Genomic DNA, 19,457 nt, shown 5'->3' with positions numbered 1-19,457 from the left:
CCATGGCAAGGGAGTTCAATGACACTGGATTCGTCGTCAGGGGAGGTAGAGATGTTATGAATGGGACGCGATATCCTAGACTGATCACGGAGATTGTCCAGGAATCGGCCCCGAGTTGCTTCCACCTGTTTGAGCAACTTTGTAGGCATCCCCCCACTGGTGGAAATGCAGGGGGACTGCCTATCCTAGCTTTTGTGGCCTCGGCTGCCCCCTCTAAGATTCTTGCCTCCCCTGGAGGACTTTTTGCCTTTCCTTTCTCTGACAGGAAAGGGCTTAGAAACCAAGGTCTTCGCTGCTGATGTCGTCGTCGTCGTAGTGGTCTTGACTGGACGGGACTGCCGTGGTGCTGGAGGCTTATAGGGCTTGGATGTTAAAGCCCTATGAAGGAGGGAGTCTTGATGAGACTTCTCCACCTCTCATCGGCATGTTCCACATCATTAGGGTCGAACAGGAGGGATCCCTCTAGGTAGGAATGCCTGAGCCTATTGATCTCGGCGCTAGGGACCTTCTGATGGAATCTCACAGCTACTGCATCGACATTTCAGGATGGTATTTGCCCACAAGTTCGAGACTTGGTGGGCCAGAAAATCGATCGTGCGAGTACCTGAGAGCAGGAAGGTTTCCATAGCCTTCCTGGTACGTTCCTTGGAGAAGTCCTCGGAATGTATCAGGATACCCAAGGTCCCCAACCAGATATCGAGCCACGAAGTGGCTTGCATAGTACACTTCACAACTTTCTCCTGGTTGAGGATCTCGACTCCCAAGAATGAGACCTGCTGGTTGGAGTGTCTCTCAAGAGGGATTCCCCTGGTTAGCTCTTCCAGCGAGTGGTGAAGAGGAAGAGCTAAACAAGGCTCCTCTAGGATCTCGAAGTACTTCCTCTGCTGTACGCGAGGAGGTGGGAGAAGCTTATTGGTGGCACCGGAACGGTTGGAGGAGGACATCTCAGAGAGCAGTTGTGAGATCTTGTCCCTGGTACTCTTAACCTCCTGAGACCAGGGTAGGGCTGCACTGGTCTTAGAGGGTTTTTGAGTACCAAAGACCAAAGACACTGTCTAAGACCGTGTCTTTGCCCTCTCAAGGAGGAATCTCTGGGTCGGAAAACCCGTTGAGAGCCCTCATTAGAGTCAGAACTTGCCAAAACGCATGTTATGTTCTGACTCTTGCTAGTCTCCTCCTGCTGTAGGACTTGCAGTGAAGTCTCCTTCTATCCACGAAGGCTCTTCTTGGGGAGAGTCGTGGACATTCCCTGGGAGGAGTCACTATCATTGGTGGGTTCGCCTGTGGTACCTTTGGGATCCTGGACCCCTTTGGATGTTTCCCTTCTCCCACAATGCGCGGTGGTATGCGCTTGCGGAGAGGGAAGGGAATGAGGCAATGGCGGCCTTGCTGTACGCTGTGCAGTAGTCTCGCACATGGGAGGACATTGACGCTCGCGCGAGGGAGAATAATGGTGCTCGCGCGAGGGAGAATAATGGTGCTCGCGCGAGGGAGAATATGGGGGCTCAGGCACGCGTCTGTGCTGGCCGTAGGGGGTGCGTGCAGGAGAAAGTTCCCTAGCGCGCGGGAGCGCAGTTGAATCATGTGGGGACTGCGGGAGAATTTTGACGCGCATCCCTTGGAGAGGATGGGCGACTGTGCGCAGGCGCGCGCGTGTCCTTGTGGATGCGCGCGAGAGAAGGCTGGCGCGTTGGTACTGGTTGGCGCATGGGAGAAGGCAGCATTGCTGACTTTCCAAAGTACTGCTCTCTGTTGACTGTTGGCGAAGGATGATGCGCAGCATGGGGCACAGGAGAGTTGGATGTTGGGCGCGTATGTGCGCAGGCAGGTGAATGTTGGCTCGCGGTAGAGTGCTGAAGCGTAGGGGAGCACTGGCGTGTAGGAGAGCGCCATTGCGCAGGAGGTTGATGGCGCACAGGTGGTTTGTGCGCAGAGGGGCGCGGGCGCGTAGGAGACTGTTAGCGCGTGGGCGCAGTTTGCACAGGGCGAGCAGAAGAACGTGGGCGCATATGCGCATGAGGGCCCGCATAGCACGTGATGGAGCTATGCTCCTGTTGGAGCATATGCACGCACGTTGGAGCGTATGCGCTCGTTGGCGCGTACGCCCTTGATGCCCTGTGTTAGGGTTTAGTGATGGGGCCTGACGAGCTACTAAAGAACGTTCGTCAGGTCTCATTGGCGCGTAGCGCATGTGTTGTTGGCGCGCAACAGCATGCTTGGGTGGAGCCTTGTTAGGCCCATGTAGAAAGGGCGACGGCAGGTCGGCAGGTCTGTCGGGTGGAAGGTCGACGTGTCCTTTAAAAGGACGACCTTCCACCGAAGGAGATCGCAAACGATCTGCAGAAAGGTCCAGGACCAATGCAGGAGCAGTGATGGATGATTGGTCTAGAGGTTCCTCTGTGGTGGACTGCATCGAAAATGTTGAACCAAAGAGGCGCTTCCTCACCGCGGTGAAGGAAGGCCTCTATGGCGAAGAGGAAGGCGAGCCTTCCGACGAATGCGCCCTCTGGGGTCCGTTGGATCAGCAAGCTGACCTTCTGCAGTCTTCCGAAGAGGAATCTCTGTAAATGAACTCCCTCGAGGGGGAGAAACACTAGCAGGAGAGACTGACGATGGACTTAGTTTCTCCCTCGTAGATTGAACAGGAACGGGAGAAACTAAGCCGTCAGCTACCATAGAGTTTGGAGTGGAAGAGGTGATGGGTGATACCGCATTGGATACCTCTGACACCACAACGTCGACAAGAGACAGAAGATCAACCTCTGACGGTGATGACGACGGATGTAGTTAAGCAAAACCTCCTTGGAGAGCGAACCCGTAAGCCCCAAGGAGGACCAAAGCTGAAAAAGGGAGGTTAGTGACACATCCTTCCCTGGGGGGAGAGGTGGAGCTGCTTCGCTAAGGGAAGCAATGTCATCTCTCGAGCCCCAAGGTTGGTTAATAATACATCAGTCTACGCTACCACTCGACGGTCTCTCGAAAGAGACCGATCGAGTGGGAGCTTCGGAGGAAGTTTGGGCAACGGAAGAAGAGGCCTTGGGTTTTTCTCCTTTTGAAGCAACCTTCGAAGGAGAAATATCCCGTTTGAACTTCTTCTTCCGTCGCTGCGAAAACCTTTCCCACTGGGAGGCAGACCACTCCCTACACTCGTCGTTGCTATCACACCATTGGCCCCTACAAGAAGGACAAAGGGCGTGAGGATCAGTCTCGACCGCCGACATGAATGTTCCACAGGGGCGGTAAGGAAACCCAGAGCAGGTGCGCATGATCACAGAGGCCAACTTCACATATACAGAACTAGAAAAAGAAAAGAACAAAAGCAATTAAATAGCTGCCAATATGACAGCGAGGATGAAAGTGGACACGTCCGACCACCATCCGAGCCAAGAGCAAAGTGAGCTGAAGCACAGGTGTGTGAGAGGGGGGGGGGGGGGGTAGCAAGCTACCCTCCCCTACCCCGCTAACTAGTGGTGTGGGTAGTAAACCCTCGTTAAAAATTAATGGCTCGTCATTTCAGCTACGCCGAAAGTAATACCCCTACTAAATAGCGTGATTTGTATACCAGTTACGGAACAATTGAAAATTAGAACATGTAACTCATGGTAAAACTGGGATTTGGGATTGCATGGACTCTTGCCCTTTATTTATGATGTGACTGATACCAATTCCAGATCTTATGGTGCCAAGACTGAAAAATATTTTGGCACTGCAAGTTGGCATGACAAGGAAAGCCTTAGTGTTAGTGACTGAAATCAAGAAATGAACGTAAATTGCAGATATCAAAATGGAGTAGAATTTTTTAGACGACACTAGTGATTAAGCAATTTTTGGACAGAATACAAATCAGTTGACTTGCAGAGAACATATAAGTGGATGATGGCCGACAGGAAAAAATGTAGCTTCTGGTGACATCAGTGGATGAAGGCTACACTTTTCTATTTGGTATATTTGAGTAGTTATGTCCTAAAACGTTAATGAATACATATTTAGGACATTTTCCTCATGTCAAAGAAATAATGAGGTATCATGAAATATTTCGCAAGGAAACATATCGTAATCAACTTTTACAGTTTTGGTGGTGAGCTTTTCTCTTTTTATACGCTGAAAAACGTCTATTTTACATAAATAAAAGAATGGAGTTGCATGTTTCACTGACAAATTCACCAAATTAATGGACAGCATTTCTTAGCATATTTCTTACAGTAAAATTGGAGCTTGTACCAGAAATGTTTAAGATAAACCAAGTACAGTAATGCATAGCATAGATGAAGGTTCAAATTACACTACTTTATCAAAAAACAAATGAGATGATAGTAAAAGTATGAAATGATGTTAGAATGTTCCAAACACCGTACTGTACTATTATAATGTCAGTTTACAATGGTTATGAACATAGGTTATGGTATGGTTAAGCTGTAATAGATAAAAAGTTAGAACCCTTGGGCTTATAGCATCCTCTTTTTCCAACTATGGTTGAAGCTTAGCAAATTATATTAATAATATGAAAATTTAATCCAGAAATGATACTGTATTGGGAATGAAGTAGCAAAAAAGAGTAACCAAAGCAAAGGATGAGAGAAAAAGAGAATTAAGATGATTAATACCCACTGACGAACATGTTAACGCAATTCTGAGGAAAGTGGATGAGACTATCACATGAGAGAAGGAAAAGGGCCAATTCAATAGAGTCTTGATCAAGAACAATGCAGAGAAAGAGACAGAGGAAAACCGACAAGGCAAAACATCTGTAGCAAAAAATCTTAAATGCTCAAATACATCTTTGGTGTTGCAAGAATTGATTTACTGAATGACATATCTTTCCTTCCAGATCCAAAAGATGTTTTCCAGATAAGACGTCCTGAGACATTCTCAGGTAATGCCGATGTTTTACACAAACCACATGTCCTGGGAAGTTATTCCGTGGACTCTGAGAGGGATTTTGGCCATGACCGATCCATGCTGCATTTTCTCGACACCCAGTATATACCAGAGAATGGAAAAATGCAAGTACGATTAAATTACTGTAGTTTTTTTAAATCATATAAGTGAAATAATTAGATGTTTTAATACAATGATAATTAGGCTTTGTTTTAGTTTGAGATATTTTAAAATTAATTGGAATTGTTGAGATTTAATCAGAAAATAAGAGACTAGACAGAGCCTCGTTTGCTATTATATGGCATCATTTGATTGGATAAGATTACCTAAATAGTGTGTGGTTCAATTACACTCATATCTGAATCTCCATCGTAACATTATACTGGTGTTTAAGGGATATTAAGAGGCAAACCATTATAATCTTGATTAAATCATGCTACAGACGTCAATTACTATAAACTAGTTTATTTTTTCCTCCAGGTGCAATTAGATTTAAAGAAAGGCTGGGATAAATTCAACAGGTATACAGGAAACCAAGAAGAAAGTTTCCAGTGCTTCTTAAAATGGATCCTCAACAACCAGGAGTGCGTCAGTGAATCAAAAGAGAGGTATGATATAATTTCTATTAAGTTTGGTTTTAAAGTAGATATCTATATCTAGCACATTTTCAAGTATATTATTATTATTATTACTATCCAAGCTACAACCCTAGTTGGAAAAGCAAGATGCTATAAGCCCACGGGCTCCAACAGGGAAAAATAGCCCAGTGAGGAAAGGAAATAAGGAAATAAATAAATGAAGAGAACAAATTAACAATAAATCATTCTAAAATAAGAAACAACGTCAAAACAGACATGTCATAATAAACTGTCAACAACATCAAAAACAAATATGTCATAAATAAACTATAAAAAGACTCATGTCCGCCTGGTCAACAAAAAAGCATTTGCTCCAACTTTGAACTTTTGAAGTTTGAACTTTATTTTAAACTGCATAATAAGCATTGATGATGTGCCGAGCATTCATTATTCATGAATAAGGATGACGAGTGGAAGTACCGTAATGGTAATCTAAAAGATAATGTAAGCGTTTTTAAATGGTATAAATTATTATTGTGAATATTGCTACAACAGACATTATTCTATTTCATAAAACCCACAAATTTCATCATAGCATATTACCCATTGCTTTAGTTCTGATTTTTTTTTTATAAAAACTACAAATTTCCTAAAATGAATTGTACTTATCCTTCTAAATGTAATTAACTTCAAGCACAAGGCTGCTTCATTCTTGGAAGATAGATTACAAGTGTGTAGTGAGTGCCACAAAGGGAGGAGTTCCTGGCCGCTCACTAGACAGAACCCTCAATTTTCCTTTGGGTAAAGGAACATGTGCACTACTAGAGGTGGGTCATTATATATAACGGAAGGGGGCTTGAATAAGTAATTGTAGTTTGTTCCAACATGGTATGTACAATTTTATATATAAGACACTTTCATGTAAGCTAGAAGGTATTTTCTCAGAACAAAGAGATTGCACCTTTTAAGGTATGACATTGCAAAGACTACATAACAAGAGACAAGGAAATATTAGCTTGCTGGCCATGTACATGGGCAGGTGGAGGACGATTCTTGATACCGCCATCATTATCAGGCATATGCTATTGCAAATGCTGAAAGTGCCTTGTGCAATACTGTAGTCTGGTAATTTCAATGAATATTAACTATTACGCGAGTGTCACAATATATTTAACAGGAGAGTGAGTCATATGATCGTGGGAAGCTCCCTTCATATGCCACGTTTAGGGTAAGGAAAACCTTTACACAGAAAAAACTACTTGAATTATACTTCACTGGTGGTGTGTAACAAAAGTTAATCTAATTTTGGATACAGTTTTGAAAATACTTAAATTTATATAGAAACAATGAGAAATAAGGAAAGGCAGGGGGTAAGAAGGTGGTGCTAGGTTGGAGAAAGAAGGCAAGCTGGTGATCTGTGAAGATTTGGCATCACTTGGGGTACAGTAATCCATTTAAAACCACGTGCCCTCCCTAATCAGCCCTTTCTCACTGCAATGATTATAACACCTGTGCAAGCAAGAAGTTCTTGTTAAACAAAATGGTCAGAGTTCTTTTGTTCATCCTTTCCTTTAACAAATGATGACAGTAACAACTGTCAATTCCACCTTTTCTCTGTACTGTACGTCCTTTCCGTACAAGTTAGTTTGAGTGGGTGACGTAAATCTGCGTACCCTGAAAGCACATAAGATTGGACCTCGTACACACACCAGTAAATGCACTTGACTCCTATGTGATAGAGGGTGCCTCACAATAGTCTTGGAACCATTCAGAGCCAGATTGTTTTTCAGAAGTTCTGTGGGTACTTTAGCCCAATTTTGTAAAAGGATAGCTGGGGAACCTTTGCCTTGCGTAAACATGGATGCCCTTGAAATTAGACTCCTTATAGTATTTCATGGATGATGGTGATAAAGGAATCTTGGGGAGAAGGAATAATTGAGGCCAGCAACATTTGATATATTTCCAATAAGCAGTGTCATGCAGGGAAGAAGGTTGTGGTTTACTGTATTAGACCACAATCCCCCAAAATGTTTTTAGCCTATTTCCACTAATAGGTTTTTAGACAAGAAATGACAGTGCAATTAACCTGCTTATATTTAACAACAACAAAAATACTAAAAGAGAGTTCGAGTTAATCAAATTTCTGTTGGAGTTCAAATTAGAGCAGTACTGTATATTGATTATGGGGTAAGTAAGCTTTCCTTTCCTTTCAAGGAGGTAGTATAGGCCTCATATTTATGACTGTTAATTGTTGCTATGTCATTATCCTTGCCGATGTCAGGATTGAACGCCAGCTCAAACTGTTAGTGCGGGGTGATAAACATTCCCATAATACAACCGTAAAGTATTTATCAGGGTCCACAGATACAGGGGAAGAATGATAGTGAGGGAAGGTGTAGGTTTTCAGGGTCACTGAATAGAACCCAACATTTATCATCCTCTTCAAAGCCTTCCACCAAGTGAGTCCGCCAAACATAAAGCATCTTTCAGCATCAGGTGAAAATCTGCATTTGTTAGAACTATGGGAGGAATGCAGATTGGTAGTTTCTCTTAGAATACAATATTTAGCATATGTGCTGCACTTCTTGGTAAATTTCTGGGTAAACGGACAGCTTTACACGACTTTACTGTCCTCCTGGCAGTGGACTTCATCTGGGAGAGAACAACATGAGAGAAAGTTCATGTTTCCAACATGCCACAGTCTGGTTTTGTAAATTAGGTACATACTTATAATATGATCAGTTGCGAGAGCCCGATGTGAATAATCTACAGTACAACCATAACAACACCACAGGGTTTTCCATGATTAGAGACAACTCTTCATCTGTGGTGACTGGAGCCTCAAAGGGGAGTACACACCATATGTGGTGGTCAGAAAATTATCTTCCAAGAACACCATTAATCTTCGTAACATTCCTCATTCTCAAGTCTAACGTAGGCAAATTCTAAGAAGTATGATCCAGTGCTCTGGTGCCCCAAGGGAGCATGAATCTTTTGCCAAATGTTATTCAGCAATGTTGCCTGCTTGTCAATAGTTTTCTGACTAATCATACAGTCAAATACACATGGTCACTGGATACAAATTAAAGTAACAATTGAAGAACATAAAGCTGTCTTTCCATTTCATTTTAACCAGATAAATATCATTCCTCTAAGTCTAAGAAAATTAGGAAATAATAAATTTATTTACCAGGTAGTTACTTTAAACATTTTCTTTTTAAAGATATTCTATTCATTTTGCACTAAAATATGCTTTTAAATACTATATTCCAGACTGACTGCAGATTTCATAAGTGCCAGGGGTAACTTTACAAAACTTATGAGGACGCCCTACAATTTTGTAACAGCTTGGACTTTTTATGCTACAGAGTATGTATCAATTATAAGATTTGCTAACATTGTAGTCTGAGTAAATCTTCCTTTGAGAAAAAGGTGGAGCATTTTAAAAGTTATTAACTGTATTACAGGCTTATAAGACTATTTGCTCAACAGTACTTGGAAAATCTTACTTAAAGTGTCCTACAAAACAAGGGTACAGTATAATGAATTAATATGGCATCTTGATATTCATAAATAATGTAGAAAAAAAATTAAATTGTGAATACTGTACAGAATGAAGCTGTACTGGGAAACTTAGGTTTCTGCCTTTGAATATAGTATGCTTCTTATATATGGATAAAAGTTTAGATCAACTATACAACTTATAAATTTATTAGCGATAATTCTAAAACCAAGAACAATCCCTGACCTCTGGCTATTTGATAAGTGCACTTTGAACCAGGTCACAAAAGTTATAAAATTAGCAAACCAAAGTACAGTACTGCAACATACTGTACATGATTGGAATGTGTCTGATGAATTATATAGTTGGGGTGAACATCTCGCGCAAATTTATCCATACTTCCAAACAAATCAGTGTCCAAGTGGTAGCATTTTATTTGAGTTGTCCTGCTAAATTAATCTGGTGGAAATGAATAATGAATATGTCACATATGATAAAAATAAAATTCTACTAAACACTGGGTTTGATTCACATGGGTAAGAATTAATTTACAATTGCCAAGTTAATGTACGCATTAATTTTTATAGTATCATAATTACCTATTGGATTAATTTGAGTGAAACACAGTAGCTGATTAGTTGGGAAGTTTGATAAAACTTGGTGGTGGAAGGTGTTCAATTGTGTAAGTAGCTAATGTTTATAAGTTTTGAAGGATGATTGTTAGCACCCTGGTCTGTTACAAAACAGGCCATTGGGTATCTGTATATACAGTAGTAATGTATACCATAGGGTAACTTATATAATTGTTGATTCTGGATATGTTGCGCATTTTGTCGTTGCTTTCAATATTAGATGGATAGGTAACTATAACGTAACTATAAATCAGGTAAGTGAATGGACATCTTCCAATGTATAGAACTTCTTCATTCTTTGCAGGTTCAAAGGCTCTGTTTATATTATAAATTGGCCGACAGAAGAAGAACTCAAGGAAAAACAAAAGCCAGTGGTGGATGATATATCAAAATGGGGTCATGTATTTGAGCATTACATGAAGGGAGGTAAGGCAGACTTGTAATATTTTTTAATAGCTTGAAATAGGTGTAGCATTTGTACAAAGACAAACTAATGTCTAACTGGAGCCATGACTTTGTTAATAAAAATTAAACCAATGTGAAAATTTAGATTGGAATTATGCTGTTGGGGAAAACCCCATGATTGCAATGAAGTAAAAGTTATGAGTTTGCATAAGATCCAAGAAAAGAGGGATCATATGTATAAGAGAAGGCTAAGAAGTCACTTTCCGTGCCCATGCCACAAATTTCTATATCTTTACAGTTTCATTAAGAGCATCATCAGAACCGAAGCTTTTAAAACTGTAACCCAGACATTTCTAGCAAGCCTTTTACCTCTAACACAGAGGGGCAGTTAATAATAGTGAAATTCTTCCATAACTGTACACTATTGCATAGCTTACATGTTGAGATGGCATCCATGACTGATTAGTGTTGGGATATCACACACCTGTAATTGGCTTTAATGTTTTTTTATGCCCCCATGGTTTATCAGCGGAATAAATTAGCTGCGTTTTGAGGAAGAATTACACCACTGGGGATTTCACCGGTGTGTGTTCCTCAGCCTTAACTGGAGAAGACTTGAAAAGTTGTTAGAGGGACTTACACTTTCTGCAGGACAAGATTGGGTTCCACTACCTTGTCCATCCTAAATTCATATAAACAAGCCATTTTACAGCTGTATCACTGCCTTGTCCATCCTCAATTCATATGAACAAGCAATTCTACAGCTGTATCACTGCCTTGTCCATCCTCACTTCATATGAACAAGCCATTCTACAGCTGTATCACTGCCTTGTCCATCCTCACTTCATATGAACAAGCCATTCTACAGCTGGATCATTGCCTTGTCCATCCTTAATTCATATGAACAAGCCATTCTACAGCTGGATCATTGCCTTGTCCATCCTTAATTCATATGAACAAGCCATTCTACAGCTGCATCATTGCCTTGTCCATCCTTAATTCATATGAACAAGCCATTCTACAGCTGGATCATTGCCTTGTCCATCCTTAATTCATATGAACAAGCCATTCTACAGCTGTATCACTGCCTTGTCCATCCTTAATTCATATGAGCAAGCCATTCTACAGCTGGATCATTGCCTTGTCCATCCTCAACTCATATGAACAAGCCATTCTACAGCTAGATTATTGCCTCGTCCATCCTCAATTCATATGAACAAGATATTCAACAGTTAGATCATTGCCTTGTCCATCCTCAATTCATTATATGAACAAGCCATTCTACAGTTATATCATTGCCTTGTTCAACCTCCATTCATAAGAACAAGCCATTCTACAGCTGGATCATTGCCTTGTCCATCCTCAATTCATATGAACAAGCCATTCTACAGCTAGATCATTGCCTCGTCCATCCTCAATTCATATGAACAAGCCATTCTACAGTTAGATCATTGCCTTGTCCATCCTCTATTCATATGAACAAGCCATTCTACAGCTGGATCATTGCCTCGTCCATCCTCAATTCATATGAACAAGCCATTCTACAGTTGGATCATTGCCTTGTCCATCCTCAATTCATATGAACAAGCCATTCTACAGCTAGATCATTGCCTCGTCCATCCTCAATTCATATGAATAAGCCATTCTACAGCTGGATCATTGCTTCGTCCATCCTCAACTCATATGAACAAGCCATTCTACAGCTGGATCATTGCCTTGTCCATCCTCAATTCATATGAACAAGCCATTCTACAGCTGGATCATTGCCTCGCCCATCCTCAATTCATATTAACAAGCCATTCTACAGTTAGATCATTGCCTTGTCCATCCTCAATTCATATGAACAAGCCATTCTAAAGCTGGATCATTGCCTCGTCCATCCTCAATTCATATGAACAAGCCATTCTACAGTTGGATCATTGCCTTGTCCATCCTCAATTCATATGAACAAGCCATTCTACAGCTAGATCATTGCCTTGTCCATCCTCAATTCATATGAACAAGCCATTCTACAGCTGGATCATTGCCTTGTCCATCCTCAACTCATATGAACAAGCCATTCTACAGCTGAATCATTGCCTTGTTCAACCTCCATTCATAAGAACAAGCCATTCTACAGCTGCATCATTGCCTTGTCCATCCTCAATTCATATGAACAAGCCATTCTACAGTTGGATCATTGCCTTGTCCATCCCTAATTCATATGAACAAGCCCTTCTACAGTTAGATCATTGCCTTGTCCATCCCTAATTCATATGAACAAGCCATTCTACAGCTAGATCATTGCCTCGTCCATCCTCTATTCATATGAACAAGCCCTTCTACAGTTAGATCATTGCCTTGTCCATCCTCTATTCATTGAACAAGCCATTCTACAGCTGGATCATTGCCCCGTCCATCCTCAATTCATATGAACAAGCCATTCTACAGTTGGATCATTGCCTTGTCCATCCTCTATTCATATGAACAAGCCATTCTACAGCTGGATCATTGCCTTGTCCATCCTCAATACATTTGAACAAGCCATTCTACAGATGGATCATTGCCTTGTTCACCCCCAATGCATATGAACAAGCCATTCTACAACTGGATCATTGCCTTGTCCATCCTCAATTTATATGAATGAGCCATTCTACAGCTGGATCATTGCCTAATCCATCACTACTTAAACATTCTTGGAACAAAGCATGGAACTTGAACTTTAAAGCAGCACGAATGTTTGCCTTGTTTTTCTTGATTTACTGCACAGTACTCTAGTTCCCATGGAACATTTGACCAGAGGTTAAAAAAAAAAAAAAAAAAAAAAAAAACTACATGTATTCAGCACTTATGGGTACTTGTTGTACCAAGGTCATCACATTTTTCTTGAAATTAGATGGTATGATGATAAAGCTCTCTTAAGGGCCATGGAAAAGCTGAGCTAGTGTAGTGAAGAGATGTTTTCTGTATGGCAAATGCAACAATACTGAGGCAGCATGAGGATGATGTGATGTAGCTCACAGCCTGTGGTATAGGCAAAGCAAAATAAGAACATTGGCAGCTTCTTTTGTGGCGAAGGAGCACAGTATGGCCTCGATGTGAGGACCCTATGGAGAAGCGAGTCCTGGTTTTACTTTCTCCATATCTCCGCCACCCGTTCGACATCTGTCTCGAACAGATAATCCATATCTCCGCCACCCGTTCGACATCTGTCTCGAACAGATAACTCCCCTCGAAAGTGGATTTCTTCAGTATCATAACCTAGGTGTGTGGGATATGCCAATGGAACCTCTCTATTATTGAGTCCTGACATCTAAGGATGGTATTGGCCCACCTGGAGGGAAAGGCTCAATTGTCTTGGTACCAGACAACAGAAAGGTCTCCCTTGACTTCCTGGTGGACTCTCTGGACCAGTCTTCGGTCCTAATCAGATGACCCACTGACCCCAACCAAAGGTCCAGCCATGAAGTAGCCTGCATGGCATACTTGGCGACTTGGTTGATGACCTCCGAAGCCGAGAACTAGGGGGAGAGACCAGACAGTGTCTCGAAGGGGAATCCTCTGGTCAATGCCTCTACAGAGTCATTTAGAGGCAGGGCTGGAAGAGGCTCGTTGGACACCTTGTAATACCTCCTCTGCTGCACGAAAGGAGGCAGGAGTTCCGAGGAAGAGCCTGAATGGAGGGAGCTAGAAGAGCCAGGAGTTCCGAGGAAGAGCCTGAATGGAGGGAGCTAGAAGAGCCAGTGATCTGCAAAAGAGCCTTCCTCAGGGTACTCTTCAACCCCTTGGACCAAGGAAAAGCTGCACTGGCCTTCGAAGGTCTCTGAGTGCCATAGACGTGGTCTAAGACCGTGTCTTTGCCATCTTGAGGGGTTGCCAATGGGTCAGACAAGCTGTTATGGCCCTAATGAAGGCCAAAACCTGCCAGAAGGCATGCTCGGACTTTTGGTTCGCTTCCATTAATCTTTGGTTAGCCGCTCTAGGGAGATCATTGACCTCAAAGTCTAGGTAGTCTTCCACCTCTGAACTCTCACCCATAGGAGCCCAGGGTTAGTTGAAGTCATCAGGGTAAGCCACTACACAAACGTCTCTTGCCGACATCCTGGCTGAAGGAGGGGAAGCTGTTCGTGACCTCTATTGCTAAGGTCCAGAAGCTCTTGCAGAAGATTTCGGGATGGTCTTGGAGTCCCTCGGCTCCTTATGAGGAGGGAGGTACTCCCCCAGAAGGAAGGAAGAATCACCTCTGGCTGAGTGGACTTTCTTGGGGGGGGGGGGGGAAGACAACGGAGTTCTGGAGGAACCACCTCAATGTGAGAGGTGCAGAAAGAGTCCATCAGTGAGACTTCCCTATCCTCCTGAGGGGGAGTTGGCTTTAACTTGGAGAACTTCCTCTTTTCACCAGCTGGTCGTACCGGTGTCAAATGTACCAGTGGAAGGTTTTCCGACCTACCTGAATCTACTGCTCCCAGTTTCCTCTTAAGGGGGAGAAGGGAATCTCCTACAAATAGGGTCTTGAAAGTGCTGACCTTTCAAACCTTTGTCTGGGGTCAGACGGGGGGAAGAGATTCCGGGGAGGTTAGCTGATGCTTCCAGGGGAATCGTCAGTGTGCTGGCCTTGGACTGCGTCTGAAGGAGGACCCCTGTAATGGCTTCATGCACTGCCTTGACCAGTGTAACAAACCAAGAGGGCTCCTTCTTGCATGACAAGCTAGCCGGAGGATCCTTCGGAAGGTAACGGCTTCATGCACTGCCTTGACCAGTGTATCGAACCAAGAGGGCTCCTTCCTGCATGACGACAAGCTGGCCAGAGGATCCTTCGGAAGGCTCGGAGCCTTAGATCTGGGAACCTGAAAAGGAAGGATATTAGATCTGACACTGACATGACAGCTGAGCCCTTAGAAGAGTGTTGATCCCTTGAAGTGGAGGGATGTTGGGGCTTTGAGGATTCCTTCTTGAGCGGGAATGAAACCGGCCGTCCACCATGCAGGGGTTCCTTGGTTGCTGGCACCTGGTTACCATACCTGGCCGATGTAGACTCCTCTTGAAGGGATCGTCAGAGGGCGACGTGTGTCGTCCCCACGGTGCTCAAGCAGCGGGGACGGTGGTCTGGAGCGTCCAGCGTGGTGAGGAGTAATGAACTTCAAAGAGTGACGAACCACCTAAGGGGAACGTCAGCGATGGCGAGGTGCCTCAGGAGAGGAAACCGGTTTTGATAGGGTCAGAGGAGATCTCCATTGGTCTCTGGAAGATCTCTGGAACCGAGTCTCTATGGGGTCTCCGTTGCAGACAAAAAAGATGACTACCCGCAGGAGACTTGCCTCGGACTTTGCTCCAACCCGATGGAAGCGTTGGCTCAGAAAAGGGGCAGAAGCGCCATCTTTGGCGCCCGCAGCGTTAGCAGACGAAGATCCTTCTGCAGATAAGGCAGCAGAAACTCGGGGGACAGAGCTCATCAGCAAGTGATCCACCTTTGAGGAAATCTGTGTCCACTTCCTTTCGGCACAGATGTAGGAGCTCCAATAGTACCTCCTTCGACGGGGAACCAGCCATACTCAGTGATGGCCAGATCTGGAAAATGTCATAAAAAGAACAAGCGCCACTCGAGGGGAGGGGCAGAAATGCTTCTTCGGTAGAAGAAGCAGTTCTGTCCCTCGATCCCTGAGGTTGACCTGAGTTAAATGGTCTACACTTCTACTTGAACATTCCCCCGGGGTGACTGATCAAGTAGGAGCTTCAGGAAGAGATGGGGGGGTCAATGAGAAAGTCCGAGGTTTCTTTGACTTCGAGGAAGACCCTGAAGTCGAAAAATCTCTCTTGGACTTCTTTGTGTGGCTTCGCCTAAATCTCTCCCACTGGGAGGCAGACCACTCCCGACACTCAGGAGAGGTGTTGTCCTGATCACACCGTGGTCCTCTACAGGACGGACATAGATGGTGCTGGTTCGCATCTACAGAGGACAAAGTTACCGCAGGGGGGACCCTCAGGTCCAGGACAGATGCACATGAGGCTGGAAAGGAAGAGACACAAGCAGTCTGAAAAGAAAAAGAATTACCTCTACACTGTATAATAAAAGTCAATGGCAAGTCAAAAAAAAAAAAACAATGGAGGAAAAAAGTGGCAACATTTTTTCTCTACCAAGCCAAAAGCAAAGTGGGTGCTACTGCTCATCCCAGGTGTGTGAGTGAGTGTGGTAGCCAGCTACTCGCCACCCCTCCCACTAACCAGCGGTTAGGGTGGTTATCCCTTGCTGAAAATCTCATGGCTTGTCTTTTAGCTTCGCCAAAAGTAATATCCTCTATAAATAACATGGGTTTGTATACAGTAGATTGATGGACCAATTATATTCTTGTGCAGAAGTTCTGTCTTTTACCTGGGTTTATTATGATAAAATATTTTGTCCTACTAGATAACTGCTGGACTTCCGGGTGTTTGATGAAAAGTTAATATAGCGAGAACTCAAAATAACTATTTTGATGTGAAGTTACTTTTAAAAAATATGAGTGCAAAGGCCTTACTGATCATCATAATTGTGTTTTGAATATTTCAGGTGACCCTGAGGCTGGAGTGGATGCTAATGAAGAATATCGTGTTGTGTTGAAGAATAAGATAGGCGAGATTTCTCTTCTTTATGCCCCGGAAGTGGATTGTGTTGACCCAGAACGGTTTGAAGAAGATTTCAAAGATATGGAGGCTTTTGTTTTGGTGAAATGTTGCAGAGAGTTAACCGATAGCAAAAGGGCAAGAAACCATAAAAGGTAAGAATGTGTATATAGGGTAAAGTCAATAACAAATATCTTTCTATATACAGTAGCTATTTCCTCCAACTTGAATGGTCCTTGTGTAAAAACAACACAATGTTCACAACTATATTCATGGTCCAACTGCTAAATTATGAGTGCATCCACAATGTAAAAAGCCACTACAACATCCCGTGATAAATTTTTATTTTTCCTAACTTTATACACCTGAGACTTTTATTAGGAGCAAGACTTCTGTGAAGCTAGAAACGGCTGTTAAACTTCCCAACGAGGTGAACATAATTGCCTGCTAGATGGTGGGTAGGCCCAATCCTAGGTACAGCTACCTTCACTTTGACCTTGGACCTAGGATTTCCGGGGAGGTTGAGGCAAACAGTGTAACTAAAAAGTCTCTGGTTTATATAGTTACGAAAATTACAAATTTAAAATTTGTGTTTTGTTTCTAAACGTAAAACAACCCTTTGACCTTAAATAGTAGACTTATTGTAGGAGGGCAAAAGTCCCTTATAACCCAACTGGCTGGTTAAATGACAGGGAAATGTCTATGTACTTAGCTTTGTCAATTTACTAACTACCTGAGTATGAAGATGTAGCAGGTGTTAAGCAAGGTCTCAAATGAAAATGTCACAGTTGTTAGGCAAGGTTTCTCATGAACATGTCACAGGTCTTAGGCAAGGTGTCGCAGGTGTTAGGCAAGGTTTCTAATGAACATGTTGCATGTGTTAGGCAAGGTTTCTAATGGACATGTCACAGGTGGTTAGGCAAGGTTTCTAATGGACATGTCGCAGGTGTTAGGCAAGGTTTCTAATGAACATGTCGCATGTGTTAGGCAAGGTTTCTAATGGACATGTCACAGGTGTTAGGCTAGGTTTCTCCCAGAAATGGGTAGATGGCCTCTATCTACATATCTAAGGATATGCACGTCGAATTTATAGGAATTGATGCACATACATTCTATCCATTCTTACCCTTTGAAAAAAAGAATGAAGGTGGTACTTCAATGAAAATAAAAAAGAAGAAGAAAAGGTACTCTGTTGAGTAGCAGCTACCACAATTCTCAAGATCCAAGTTTCCAGGAATATGTTGGTATACTCCTGCAAGTAGTGGGAGGTGAAGTTTGTCTTGGTCTTCCAAACTCATGCTTTCAACACTAACTTGGTCTTCCAGACTCATGCTTTCAACACTAACTTGGTCTTCCAGACTCATGCTTTCAACACTAGCCTAACATACAGATTCTTCTTGAAGGCTAGGGTGGAGCCAATGCCTCTGACTTAATAAGCACGAGCTGTGGACGGTCCACTTATTGAGGTAGGAGCATCTGATGGTCTTGCAAAGCCAGAAAGAGACAGCGTTATTGGCTTTTTCACCTTACCAGTGCTGAGAAACAGCCTTTGCTGCTCTGGTCTGAATCTCCAGGTTCTCTTGAGGTAGCACCATTACGCCTTCACACGACAGAGAAGCAGGTCATCCCGATTGCTATTCCCGTCTTGGAGAGAGGAGATAGAGGACTAAAATCTGTGGTCATTGACAGCTGGTTCCTGGCTTAACACGACCTTCTTCCATCCCTCAAAATGGCTCATGGCATAGGTGATGCCATGTATTTCATCCACTCTTTTTACCAAAGCTAACGGAAGTAGAATGATAGTCTTGAGTGTTAGATTCCTATCTGACACTCTCCTTAAGGGTTTGTACGGTGAATGCTTGAGAGAAAACTATCATGACCACCCAAAGATAGGGGAGTCTAAGTTCCCTGAGGGGGGTGACCCAGAATACTTTAGCTCCTCATGAGAATGGACAGTTCCCCCGAAGAAGAAAGGTCTTCAGTTTGAAGACCTAGACTGAAGACCTGGCTCAAGGTTGAGCAATAGCCTTTCGTCGGCTAATGTTCTGGTCTACATATCTTAAGATGATACTGGAACTGGAAACCAGACACCTTTACCTATTATGTGTGTGGAGAGAGAGAGAGAGAGAGAGAGAGAGAGAGAGAGAGAGAGAGAGAGAGAGAGAGAGAGAGAGAGAGAGCTCATTTACCATTACTGTTTACAGTACTACATCCGCTGGAAGTCTATTCCAAGTATTTGCAATTTATTATGAAAAGAAATTGCCACACACACACACACATGATGTATCCTGTCTATGACACCAATTACAGAAGATGGCCCACTTTCCCTGGTAGACAGCTGCGGACGTTCTTTGCAGGTATCCATACACCTTCTGTGCAGTTCCTTTTGCTCAGAGGATATGCTGGATAGTCTCCACTTGTAAAGTGACAGGGAAGACATTAAGTTGTGGTACATCTGCAGATGTGACTGAAAGATGGGCCATTGGGGTAAATCTACTGGTACCTCGATGAGTAGCATCAGCAAATCTGGGAACCATTCGGCATGTGATCACTTCGAGACCACCAGTGTTAATTTGATGTTAAGAGGTCATTAATGTTGTTGATTAATCAATATACCAGTCTGAAAAGTAGGAAGGTGTAAGCATCCAGTTTGATCCAAGGTTATTGGCTGTCATCCTCCATTGTTGGTGGTGGACAGAACACTGGAAGCATCTAGTTCATCTGGGTGGAGAACAAGTTGATCAAGTCGATCGATGGGGAACCCCAAAGGGCAAGTGTTCCCCTGTAAGATCTACAAGTCCTGTTGGAATTTAAGCTCCGATGCATACCAGAGTGGAATCTTGATGGCCTACCACTGTTACAAAACAACGGCTTTTAAAGTGC

The 19,457-nt window shown here is 43.1% G+C and overlaps 1 protein-coding gene across 1 annotated transcript in view; it reads left to right on the top strand.

The window, feature by feature from the left end:
• LOC137627579 (uncharacterized) overlaps window positions 1-19,457 on the top strand; it is a 130,134-nt gene that overhangs the window by 97,299 nt on the left and 13,378 nt on the right. The window contains exons 11-15 of the mRNA XM_068358665.1: window positions 4,829-5,007; window positions 5,359-5,486; window positions 8,730-8,825; window positions 9,895-10,016; window positions 16,522-16,729. Coding sequence (XP_068214766.1) covers window positions 4,829-5,007; window positions 5,359-5,486; window positions 8,730-8,825; window positions 9,895-10,016; window positions 16,522-16,729 — 733 coding nt within the window. The remainder of the gene's footprint in view (window positions 1-4,828; window positions 5,008-5,358; window positions 5,487-8,729; window positions 8,826-9,894; window positions 10,017-16,521; window positions 16,730-19,457) is intronic.

Source organism: Palaemon carinicauda, chromosome 35, assembly GCF_036898095.1.
Source record: "Palaemon carinicauda isolate YSFRI2023 chromosome 35, ASM3689809v2, whole genome shotgun sequence".
Lineage (NCBI taxonomy): Eukaryota > Metazoa > Arthropoda > Malacostraca > Decapoda > Palaemonidae > Palaemon > Palaemon carinicauda.
This window is presented reverse-complemented; position numbering and strand designations above follow the sequence as displayed.